Genomic DNA, 12,283 nt, shown 5'->3' with positions numbered 1-12,283 from the left:
ATTTTTGACATGGAAATTAAGAATCAAATGTTTGGCTTATTTAAAATAATAAAATCATGAACTCAAGCGGCAAAAGGAGTATCAGAGATTACTGTTGCAACCCCCTTGTTTTATGTAAGAAAAAAATATCAAGAACCAGAAGAGCCATTACTGTCAACTTCACACAGTAGGGACCAGAACCCATGCATCCTTATTTTTAGTCCAGTCACCTCTAGCTCAATCTTAAGAGTTAGTCTTAAACACCTTGGGTGAGAAACTTAGTTTCGTGTTTGGAAGTAAATACTATGCAAAAGGTTTTATTCTAATATGAATATGGACAGGACATTTATCAAGGTAATGGTATACCAAAGAAAGACATTTAAGTTTAGGGGATACAATTTAAAAACACATACATGAATGAATCCAGCATATTTTTTGTCTATTTCCACAAGTTGCTGATCAGCCTTGTTCCTCATAGCTGGTTCCGGGTCTGTTCCCATAGCAATTAAATATGGCACACACTAAAATAAAAATAAAGGTATTCTTGCAGTGCAAATCAATCAACAAATAAGTGAATGAAAGGATTTGTAAGACATCACAGTAGTAAAAGCTCTGTATGGTCATGACATATATAAAACTTGCTGTATACTGGGATATATATATTTAGCTTTACAGGCCTTCCTATAAATGTCATATCTTAGTGTTCTTTTAAAAATGATTCATCTTGGGGCACCTGGGTGGCTCAGTGGGTTAAAGCCTCTGCCTTCACTCAGGTCATGATCCAGGATCCTGGGGTCAAGCCCAGCATAGGGCTCTCTGCTCAGCAGGGAGCCTGCTTCATCCCCACCCTCCCGCCCCCACCCACCTGCCTCTCTTACTTGTGATCTGTCAAATAAATAAATTCTTTAAAAAAAAAAATTCATCTTCCCTTAAAGGGGGAAAAAAAAAGCAACGAAGCACCAGCAAAAACACTGATGTGGCGAAACTGAAACAATTTCAGTGTTAAGCAGTTTCTTTAAACATAGAGCTCCTACACTAAGATTATCCACTTAAGATTATGACATATAATACAAATATATAATCTAATACTTTTTCAAGCTTGACTGAATTCGGTATGTAAAGATAACATAGGACACAAAGTAACTTGTCTTCCAAATTTCAAAACTGGGAAAATATAAATTCTTCCACAGTACTGATTTTATATAGGGCTTTAATGATCAGTCAGTCTGATAGCTACTGTTTTGTTAATAGCAAATCCACTGGATTTCTAAAGTCAAAGAATCTGAACCAGTGGTGAGACCTGAAAACAATAAACAGCTTAAAAATAAACAAAAGCACAGCATTAACTGAAAAGGATGATCATGGATTAAATCCTGAATCAGGGGGAGTAGGTCCATAAAAAATATTACTGACTTGGGGCACCTGGGTGGCTCAATCAGTTAGGCATCCAACTTTGGGTTTCAGCTTGGGTCATGATCTTAGGGTCATTGAGACTGAGCCCTGCATGAGCTCCATGCTCAGTGATGAGTCTGCTTCAGATTCTTTCCTTCTTCTTCTCCCTCCCCCTCTGCTCCTGCCCTGGCTTGCATTCTCTCTCTCTCTCACTCAAATACACACACACAAAAATAAAAGCTTTTACTGGCAAAATCTGAAAATGGGACTATTATTAGATAAGATTGCATCAATGTTAAATCTCCGGAATCTGATGACTCCATTATGATTTTTTTTTTAAAGAGTTTATTTATTTATTTGACAGACAGAGATCACAAGCAGGCAGAGGCAGAGAGAGAGAGAGAGAGAAAAGCAGGCTCCCTGCTGAGCAGAGAGCCCAATGCAGGGCTCGATCCCAAGACCCCGAGATCATGACCTGAGCCAAAGGCAGAGGCTTTAACCCACTGAGCCACCAAGGCGCCCATGAATTATGATTTTGTAAGAGAATGTCTCTGTTCTTAGAAAATATATATATGCTGAAGTGTTCAGAGGTAAACAGTTACAGTGATATCACAATATTACTATCAAATGATTCAGAAAGAAGCGTGTGTATCAAGAGAGAGATAAAGGAAATATAGCAAAATGTTAATACTGAATGAATACAAGTGAAGAGAATATAAGGGAGTTTCGCTGTGCGCTCTTGTAATATATATTTTTTTAAGATTATTTATTTATTTATTTGACAGAGAGAAATCACAAGTAGATGGAGAGGCAGGCAGAGAGAGAGAGAGAGAGGAAACAGGCTCCCTGCTGAGCAGAGAGCCCGATGCGGGACTCAATCCCAGGACCCCGAGATCATGACCTGAGCCGAAGGCAGTGGCTTAACCCACTGAGCCACCCAGGCGCCCTTTTGTAATATTTTTGTTTAAGTGTGAAATTTTAAACAAGTTTTAAAAAGCAAATATAATAATAAAAAACACAACCAACTAAGGCCATTCAGAATACCAGCAAAGATTCCTAAGTATCTCAAAAATTCAAGAGTCTCAACACATTACATTTTCTTATGTGATCTTGATGATGATGACCCTGGATCATGAACTGGCTAAATACTCATTAGGGTGTTTTATTTCAGGACATAGGAAGAATATAACATATTCACATATAGCATATTTTAGGAAAAGTTCTATAACAAACAGCCAAAATAAAAATTTTAAAGGATACAGGCTTTTGGTTATTTAATAAATTCCCTTCTGTAGCTTATGGTACTGTCCTGAACATGTCAGATGGACGGTGTACACACTACTGCAGCATTAGGTAACAATCCTTATTGACGCTGACATGTCTTTATTATGTCAGTTAGTCCTCACTTCAATGCTTTGAGGTATTAGTAGTTGATACTACCTCCAATGTACAGATGAAGGACCTGAACTTAGGTAATATAATTTACTTCTCTATGGACTAAACCCCCCCTGCTTAACAGTTAGAGAATAATCTTACCCCCAGTTAACTCTCCTGACATTACAGGCTATTGGTTCTTAGGGATGAGTCAATACGGATTAAAACAAATCATCCCTACTTAGAAAACTGATTCCAAGTTCATATTCTGCCAATATAAACTGGAAATCTGCTGAAGAGACAAAATCATGAATAGAAGGGTATTTTATAGTAACGACAACATAGGAGATGGATTCTTAAGCACTTAGGACAAAGAAACTTAACAAGTAAGATTAAAAAAAAGAACTACTATCTTTTCTTTAATCACAATGTCATCAAATGGTAACAAATTTGGCTCTTTTAGTAAGTGCTCCACTTTAAAACATACTTACCTGAACTGGATGAATGAGACCTTGGTTTAGGGTCAATGCAATGACATTCAGAGCAAAGTGGCGTACACTTGACTGAGTGTGAAAAAATGCTTCCAGCACCTGTTTGAGGTAAAGCTGCATGATGGAACTACTCATCCCTGAGGACACGTCACCCATTTCTTTTAGATCTTCTTGTTTTGCAACTTTCTTCCCTACAAAAGTAAACATATTAAGGACATGTATATTACCTTCATGAAATACACCAAGTTAGGCCACAACCAAAAGCACAAAAACTATAGCTAGTGCTCTGGCTCAGTGGCTATTAATATTTTTATGTGTATATCTCTGCCAGAGACACCTTTGAGAACCTGAGGAGAACTATAATCTCTATCCTCCTGCAAAATGTTAATGTTTGTACATACACTAAATTTCAAAAACTATTTTAGGGAGTTTATAAATACCCTAAAGGCTAGCTATGGTCTTAAGATTCTTCTTTAACAGAATGTCTTCATTTACTAGGTAAGGAAATTCAGATGTCTGAATTACAAAACAGAGAGTATTCTAACTGTTGCCAAACTGTGAAATTTAAAAATAAATTTTTACTTACAGTCTCTATCTGCTTGTTGCATCCTTGTATCCTCTTCTTGTAAGTAGGTTTGGAGATTTTTTAACACTTGTATTTTTAAATTTACTGAAGAGTTCTTATCAGATAAAATGTTATTATATAGATTTTTCACCTCTTGCTCGAACATTAGACTTGGATGCTGAATAAAGGCAAATCCTAATGAGAGAGAAAAAAGTATCTTGATATAGTCATATTAAAATTAAATATAATACTTAATGAAAATATTGATAAATTATATAAAGAGTTCCTTATTTCAAAAATTAAAACTTAAAATGACTGGAAAAATATATATGCTAATGGCCTTACCCAGAGAAGTATTAGAGCAGGTACTTCTTTCCCCATGAATTAAAAACAAGAAATTGCATTTCAAAGGAGAATTTCACACAAGAGGAAACCTTGAGGAGGGAGCAGGGCCTATTGGCTAGGGGAGTGGATTAGGAGTCAGGTGTCTTGGGTTCTATTCCTGGTCCACCACTGACTTGTAGTGTGACCTTGGGTGAGTCACATAATCTCTCTGTGCCTCAATTCTCCATCTGTAAAATGGGGACAATAATATTTACCACCCACCTACCTCAAAGGGATGTTTTCAGGATTTAAGAGGTAAAGTCTGCAAACATTTTTTGGAGCCCTAGCTGAAAGTACTACATTGGCATTATTAAAAATTAATATATATTTATCCATTTGATGAAACAGAATAATTCTAGAATAAACTAGAGCTAACAATATTTTCCTTTTATTTTTTATGGCATTATAATGAAGCCACAATGCTGAATCCTATAATCATAAGTTAATAAGCAGCAAAATAATATTATTCATGCTTATTTATACAAAACGCTTATTTATGTAAGATAAAATGAAGATCCTTAATGACGGTAAGTATTACTGATGCCAAAAAAATAAACTCAAAGCATAGAGTGATCAGATAACTAATCCAAGGTCACACAGTATAATTATGGCCCAAGCAAGATGTCATTTATTAACTGGTCTAAAGCCATTATTTTCTACAAAGCGCTACTTTTTCAAGTTAAAATTTGCACTATTTGTTCTTTGAATTAACACTTTTAAGTTCTGTCACTTCATATAACTTACGTCCAGACTGAATATTAAAAGGTGCACATTTGGCTTGAAGGTAACACTGTACTAATTTAACTCCCTAAAGTAAGTGATACCTGAATTTTTAGTAAATTTGCTATATGTAATTTTCTGAAGGGGATGAAGAAGGAATATTAAGTTTAACTTTATTTAAAGAAATCAGTTAAGTATTTAGTGAGGTTTAGGTAACCAAAAATTTATTAATCACTCTTGTTCAAAAGACTAATATAAACAATTGCTCATGCATATTAAATTCTAAAACTTGTTAATGCTACCAAATAAAGTTTTTGTGATGAACAGAGAGGTTACATGACTTGCTCAAGGTCATCCAGAAAGTCACTGGCTGAGCCAAGAATGGAACCCAGGTGTCTTAACCCCTAGTCCTATATTCTATACAACAAATCCTACTGTGAATAGAAACATATTTAAATAAAAAAACAGTTTAGATTCACATTATTGTAAAATTTGTCCAACCTCTCAAACAACCAAAACTATAAAGAAATTTAGATTTAACTTACCTAGACCAATGATGGCTTTTGTTTGTACTTCTTCATCTGAATGTTTTGTAAAATACATTAATAGTTCAAGTACTTTATCCTTTATATTAACCTAAGGGGGGAAAAAACACATTCAAGGAAATGAAGAAGAGTAACTTCAATCAGCTTTCAATCATAAAGGAAAAAACCTAAAAGCAAACAGTGAGAATTTCCACATGTAAACTTTACTAAGGAATAAATCATCCATAAATCTTTATAAATCCATAGATTTTAGAACAGTGAAATTAAAAATAAAAGTCTGTGACAAACAAGTTTGTGTAAGAACACAAATTAACAGACTGTTCCATCACTGAGAAAATTAAAAATAAATAAGTAAATAAAGTCAGCTGCTTACCCAGCATGTCTTCTGTTACAGAGCTGATAGAGCTTGTATAACTTCTTGTTATGAACCAGTAACAAACAGTGTGTAGATCAGAGGCTAGTCTGAGAACCATGTTTTGGGTTGCACTGCTTCAGAATTCTCATTAACCCAGACTACTCTAATGCTGCTTTTATCCTGGGTCATTAGTAATTTTCAGTTCACAGAGTCCTATTTTTTATAGCATACTAAGTAATTAATATTAGAATCTTTACCTTACTGTTGCCTTTAAAATCCTCTAGATCAAAATCAAAATGCCGACATAGAGCTCCAACAGTGAAAAGGGATCTGAGAAGTGCTGGTTTGTTTGTTAGAAGTGAGGTGTTATTTGGGTCTTCCTGGTGCTGACTTTTTAATTTTGAAATGGCACCTATTAAGATAAGTAATATTTATTTACAAGAAACCTTTTATCCTTGAATTATTATCTTTAAATAATTACTGCTAGGTTGTTACAATTAAATTTTACTAATGTTTCTAAGTATCACACACATCTAGAATTATGAGGGCATAACTTACAGCTGAACGAATATAAGAAAAAAAAAAGATATTTAAATTTTATTTTACATAGAAGGCAAAAAAACCTACCAACATTTAATGTGAGGTAAATTCCTGAAGTAATTATACTGAATTCTTAAGGAAATATAAGATACTAGAAAATATTGCTTCTGAGAATGCAATAGACGACAATCACACCTCTTAAAATTCCCTTAATGCTGTCTTTATCAGAGGTGTGTGTGTGTGTGTGTGTTTAATATTTTATTTATTTATTTGACAAAGAAAGACTGGGAAAGAGGGAACACAAGCAGGGGGAGTGGGAGAGGGAGAAGCAGGCTTCTTACTTAGCAGCAGGATCTGAAGTGAAGGCAGACACTCAATGACTGAGCCACCCAGGCGCCCCTATCAGATGTGTTTTTAAGGAGGAGCTAGTACAGGATGTAGAAGGATAATTTTAAAGCCCAGGCACTGAACTTACCGTAGTATCTATTGAAACACGCCCATACGAATTTAAAATTTTGAGTCACTTTATTTACAACTGCCCCAAGACAGCTCACACAATGTTGCACCACCTAAAAGATACAGAAAATGTTAGTTTAGATAAAAGCTGAAGACAAAGGTAAAAACATGATTTAGTTAGCATTTATGAATGTTATACTAATCAATGCAGAGATGGTAAACTGAATGCTTACAGTCATGCCATATTTGATGATAAGCTTCATTAGATCTTCTTCAATAGTGGCAAGGAAAGTTTCACTTGGATGCTCCATCAGTGGTACAACCAGTTCCAGGATTTTTGCAACATTGCAGATAACCATGAAATCATTTTGTGTCTACAATGATAAAATCAGTGCTTTATGAATATTAAAATCTAACAAGAAACTATATATACCCTTATGTATTTAAGGGGTTGAGGTATTACCTATGTAAAGTTTCAGTTGAAAAAAAAAATTAGAAAAGAGCTTTTTTAAGATATGGAAGGAAGAACATCAGACAGTGTCAGGAACCTGGATTTTAGCTCTGCCACCAATTTATCATGTAACTTTTGGATCACTTAGTCACAATGCTACAGTTATTTTTTCCCCCCTAAAATGCAACATAAGCCAATTCTGAACAAGGGTATTTAAATACCCTTTACTTTACTAAGTAAAGTACTTTACTAATAAAGTACTTTACTAAGATTGATACTGTTTTAAGGTTAGTATTTTTCAAACTGTGTATGTTAATCTAGTAGTTCTCAACTGGAAGGGTAAGTCTGTTCCTACAGGATATTTAGCAATATATGGAGAAATTCTTGGTTGTCACATTAGGGGAGTTGGGGGGATGCTACTGTCCAGTGGATAGAGGCCAGGAATACTGTCAAGCATCCTACAATGCTCAGAATAGTTCTATACAACAAAGAATAATCTGGCCCTGTCAATCGTGCTGAGGTTGAGAAGCCTTGTGTTACTGCTTTTTTTGACAGATGCAAATAGAGAATCCCAAAGCTAATTATAAGACCTCCTTATTTTAAAATTTGAAATATTAGGTTTTTAATTTTTAAAAAGTTTAGAACTTTGATTAAAAATGAAGCAGTTTTAAAAAAATAGGTAGAATATTAAAAACAACACCCAAAAGGTTAGTGTAGAATTTATAATCAAGTCTCTTTCAAAAAACAAAAAAAGTTTCTTTCTATCCAGTATCCTCCAGTCACCCAGTTCCTCTGCCCTAAGGCAACCAAAGTTACTAGCTATTTTTGTGAAGCAAGGCATTCAACATGTTTTTATCTAGTCAGGTTATCACTCTTTAGTGTTAGCAACAGGTTACTAACACTTGTTTTGGACACTGAGCTTATTACCTCTCACTTAAAAAAAATCCCCATCTTACATTCATCCATCCTTTCAGCACACCCAGAGGATTAAATAAAACATAAGTAAGATGAATAGTCTAAGTAACATAGAAATCCTGTCATTTCCAGCCCTCTCCCACTCCCACCTGCTTTAAATAATAGGTGCATGGAGTAAAGTAGACTGGGGATGAAGAATTTTTGTTAAGATAAATTCACCTGAGAATCATAGTTAAAATTTTTGAAACTACTCTTAACACTTCTCACCTAGAAAGTCAAGTAAAATAATTAACTTAAATCTAGAAGAAAAATTTAAAGGCAGAAATCGTGAAGGAAAAGAGCAGAAGAATGTAATACTAAGAAAAATACTTTAAATGACTATAACATAAGATGCTTCTTTAAAAAAGTTCCACAATTCAAAGGTAAAATGGTCAAATGATATAGTCAAATCACAGAGAATCAAGTGCAACTGGTTAATATCATAAGAAAGACATTCAACCTTCTTGGACATCAGGGAAGGTAAAATGAAGCAAGAATGAACTATTCCTTTATACCCTACTGGCAAAGAGTGTAAAAATGACATAGATTGTCATATACTGGTTTCCATAGAGCTATAAAACATGTCCATCAGCAATTTGGAAAAATCTATTAAAAAACCCAAACCCAAAAGAATATTCCCTTAATCTAACAAGTCCATTTCCTAAGATCCATCCCAAAGAAAAAAAAGCACCCCAATTTAAAGGTATATGAGTAGGGATGTTTATTAAGAAACTGTTTGTAGTGCCTATCAATAGGAAACAATGTAAAAACCTGCCAAAATGGAAAATGGTTAAATAAATCACAGAACACTTATAAGATGGATACTGTGTACATATATAATACATATATATTAATATGATATGCATATAACTTGATTTAAAAAAAAACTGGTCAACCAGTTATATATGTGTGTATATGTGCACAATTACAGAAGTATGGATACAGTATGTAAGGAAACTCCAGGTTGTTCATCCCGAGATGAAGAATAAAGATGGAGGGAGGCAGGATAAAGAAAACAAAAAATTTTAAATGTGTCTAATATATAGATGGCCTCATTTATATAAAACTCTGCGTGTATGTGTATAAAACTTTCCAACATTCATCCTTCCTTTTAGCATACCCACAGGATTCAATAAAAAATATATTTATAGATCCTTTTCTAGTTCATAAGCATGTTGAGAGGGTGTTCACACTCTTTTTTTTTTTTTTTTAATTCATTTGACAGACAGAGATCATAAGTAGGCAGAGAGGCAGACAGAGAGGGAGGGGGAAGCAGGCTCCCGGCCGAGCAGAAAGCCGGACGTGGGGCTCGATCCCAAGACCCTGGGATCATGACCTGAGCTGAAGGCAGAGGCTTTAACCCACTGAGCCACCCAGGCGCCCCAGGTGTTCACACTCTTATGGGACATGTGCCTCCCTTACACCCTGTTATAACCTTGGCACATTACCCATCTGACATGATAAAAAAATACATAAATACGCACATATGTATATATACACACACAAACAGACACATAAAAACTGTATAAAATGTTTTCAAAGTAATCTTGCTACAAAAATATTGGTTCAAGCATGGCCTATTCATGCAAGTTACATTATAGACCAGTTCTTAGAAGCAGACAGACATGGGGTTGAATTCTAGCTTTGGGACTGGGCAAAGTCCCAAAGTCCTCACAGTGTCTCAGCTGTGATACACTGGGCAAGCTATTTATATTCTCAAGGCTTTAGTTTCTTATTTGTAAAACTGAGATAATAATGATACCTACTTCAAAAGGTAAATGAGATAATGCATGTAAAATTTTTCATAGTACTTGGCACTGTGCTCAATAAATATTAGCTATTACTACTGGCCATAGATTATGTATTAATCAATTTATTTCTGGATCTAATACAAGCCCTAAAGATAGAATGAGGATCTCAGAAATATTATATGTTGTTTTTATATATTTATCTTCTGGTACTTTCCGTAGTTAAAATTTCTCAGGTTTTTCATCTAGAACTTGTTAATTTTATTTATTTATTTATTTATTTTTTTTTTTTTTTAAAGATTTTATTTATTTATTTGACAGAGAGAAATTACAAGTACACTGAGAGGCAGGCAGAGAGAGAGAGAAGGAAGCAGGCTCCCTGCCGAGCAGAGAGCCCGATGTGGGACTCGATCCCAGGACCCTGAGATCATGACCTAAGCCGAAGGCAGCGGCTTAACCCACTGAGCCACCCAGGCGCCCCGAACTTGTTAATTTTAGATCACCAATAAATGAGACCATAGCAGCAAAGCAAATCTAGTAGAGAAAACAGTTAAAATTAGTTCTTTAGGAACACTGGAAACATAGCAAGTAAAAAAACTATTTACATTTTAAAGTTTTTGGACTACTTCAAATTTTAGTGTTTGTAATAAGCCACTTAACTCACCATGCTGTCATATAAACTGATGGATGATTTTACATAAGCAATGTTTTATTTGATTTTCACATTTAACCTTAGAAAAAGAGTATGTGCAATATTAACTTAAAACAAGCACCTAATATCTCTGATAGACTAGATTTTCCATATTCAATATATTGATGTATTAGAAAATAAATACAATATAAGAAAATATACTGAAATAACAAATGAAAAGCAAATTTAGAATCCAAAAGTCAGTAAATTTCTCAATGAGAGGAACTCTACCTCATTCATCTTTGAGGTCTTAGCAGTAGTTACAACATTTAGTAAGCATTTACTGAGGGTTTGAACTGAGGAGCTTATAAAGGAAATGAAGCCTGAACTTCATTTATAATACATCAGGAAAATGTCTGTAGATAACTTGCCACAAATATTAGAACATATATTTGAGTACAAGACACAGCTGGTCAGTGAAAGTGTGGATGACATCATGTGAATTCTAAATTGAAAATACTACATGGTAAGACAGAAAAGTAGGACAGCTCTATACTTACACTACATTTAGTGGTAAGGTATGGCTGCATAGTCATGGCGTGTTTAACCATGAGCTGAGGTCTTATCTTGCTGAATAAGAACAAAGTGGTTATGCAAGCTACCAATCTTCCAGAATTCACACCTTTATTGTCAGAGTCTGGAAAAACAGAAATAAGATACTAAAATATGACAAGGCAGTGGAAATTATACAATTATTTAAGTTAGTCAATATCACCCCCTCAACTGATTTAATACATGCTTCAATAAAAGATTAGCATTTCTTATGATACTAGACTTTCTACATTTTTTCTTTTATTATACATATTACATATATTAAGAAGACAAAGAGGCTGTGCTATAGAAGACAAATTTTACACTAAGGGTTATAGGGTTGAAGTTAATAAGTAGAATGGAAGCTAAGTTTAGGGATGGGGTTTTGGGAATAAACATGGTGTTGCTGGTATCTATAAAGGATGGAAGTAAGTAAGGGAAAGTTAGCAAAGGGGGACAACAACAAATTAGCTGTGGTGATACTGTGTTTGAGGGTACTGGGAAAAGAGAGATGCTACCATGGTAGAAGAATATTAAAAGACTGGCATGACAAATTAAGAAGCTGGACCAGTGCTACCTCAGAAAAGTAAACTATGCTCCAGTGGGAGGAAAATGCTGCTGGTTAGGAGATACAGTGCTTCTCAGGAGGCAAATTAGTGTTTAGAAGAGATCAGCAATTTTTCAACACTGACAACAGTATCACCCTTAAAAACTAGGATAGGCTAAAACAGGGGAAACAGAACTAGGAGATAAAAAGAAAAAGAGGTACACATGGAAAATGAAGAAAAAAAATGAAAGAAAATAAACTGCATATAAAATATAAAGGATAGCAACAATTTCCTTGGGTGCCATAATGATACCTCTATAAGGCTCCCAATTCTGGAGAATGACCAAGGCTGACTATTGTTCCTCATCAATGTACATTAGGATATGGGAAGTAATGTTAGTCTTGGGTGCTTTAAGCAATAGATTATCAATTACTTTTATAGTTTTATATAATTATTTATAAACTTCAAATCTGTGACTGATAAATAATGAAACAGATAACATAAAATATTAAGTAATTAAGGAATTTGTCAACTTAAAAAATATTAACCGTTTTATGTC

At 34.5% G+C, this 12,283-nt stretch overlaps 1 protein-coding gene and 1 pseudogene across 5 annotated transcripts in view; one reads left to right on the top strand and one right to left on the bottom strand.

The window, feature by feature from the left end:
- NIPBL (NIPBL cohesin loading factor) overlaps nt 1–12,283 on the bottom strand; it is a 205,714-nt gene that overhangs the window by 11,766 nt on the left and 181,665 nt on the right. For all 5 annotated transcript variants that reach the window (XM_045079473.1, XM_004738003.2, XM_013051832.2 and 2 more), the window contains 8 exons: nt 11,146–11,282; nt 7,035–7,175; nt 6,821–6,914; nt 6,063–6,217; nt 5,451–5,541; nt 3,823–3,996; nt 3,237–3,427; nt 393–500 (listed from right to left, as the gene is read on the bottom strand). In XM_045079473.1, coding sequence (XP_044935408.1) covers nt 393–500; nt 3,237–3,427; nt 3,823–3,996; nt 5,451–5,541; nt 6,063–6,217; nt 6,821–6,914; nt 7,035–7,175; nt 11,146–11,282 — 1,091 coding nt within the window. The remainder of the gene's footprint in view (nt 1–392; nt 501–3,236; nt 3,428–3,822; nt 3,997–5,450; nt 5,542–6,062; nt 6,218–6,820; nt 6,915–7,034; nt 7,176–11,145; nt 11,283–12,283) is intronic.
- LOC123391980 lies at nt 9,592–9,664 on the top strand (annotated as a pseudogene).

The sequence above is a fragment of the Mustela putorius genome, unplaced genomic scaffold (genome assembly GCF_011764305.1).
Source record: "Mustela putorius furo isolate JIRA1106 unplaced genomic scaffold, ASM1176430v1.1 tig00000407_pilon_pilon_pilon, whole genome shotgun sequence".
Taxonomy (NCBI): domain Eukaryota; kingdom Metazoa; phylum Chordata; class Mammalia; order Carnivora; family Mustelidae; genus Mustela; species Mustela putorius.
Note: the sequence above shows the minus strand (reverse complement) of the source record. Positions and strands in the feature narration are given on the sequence as shown.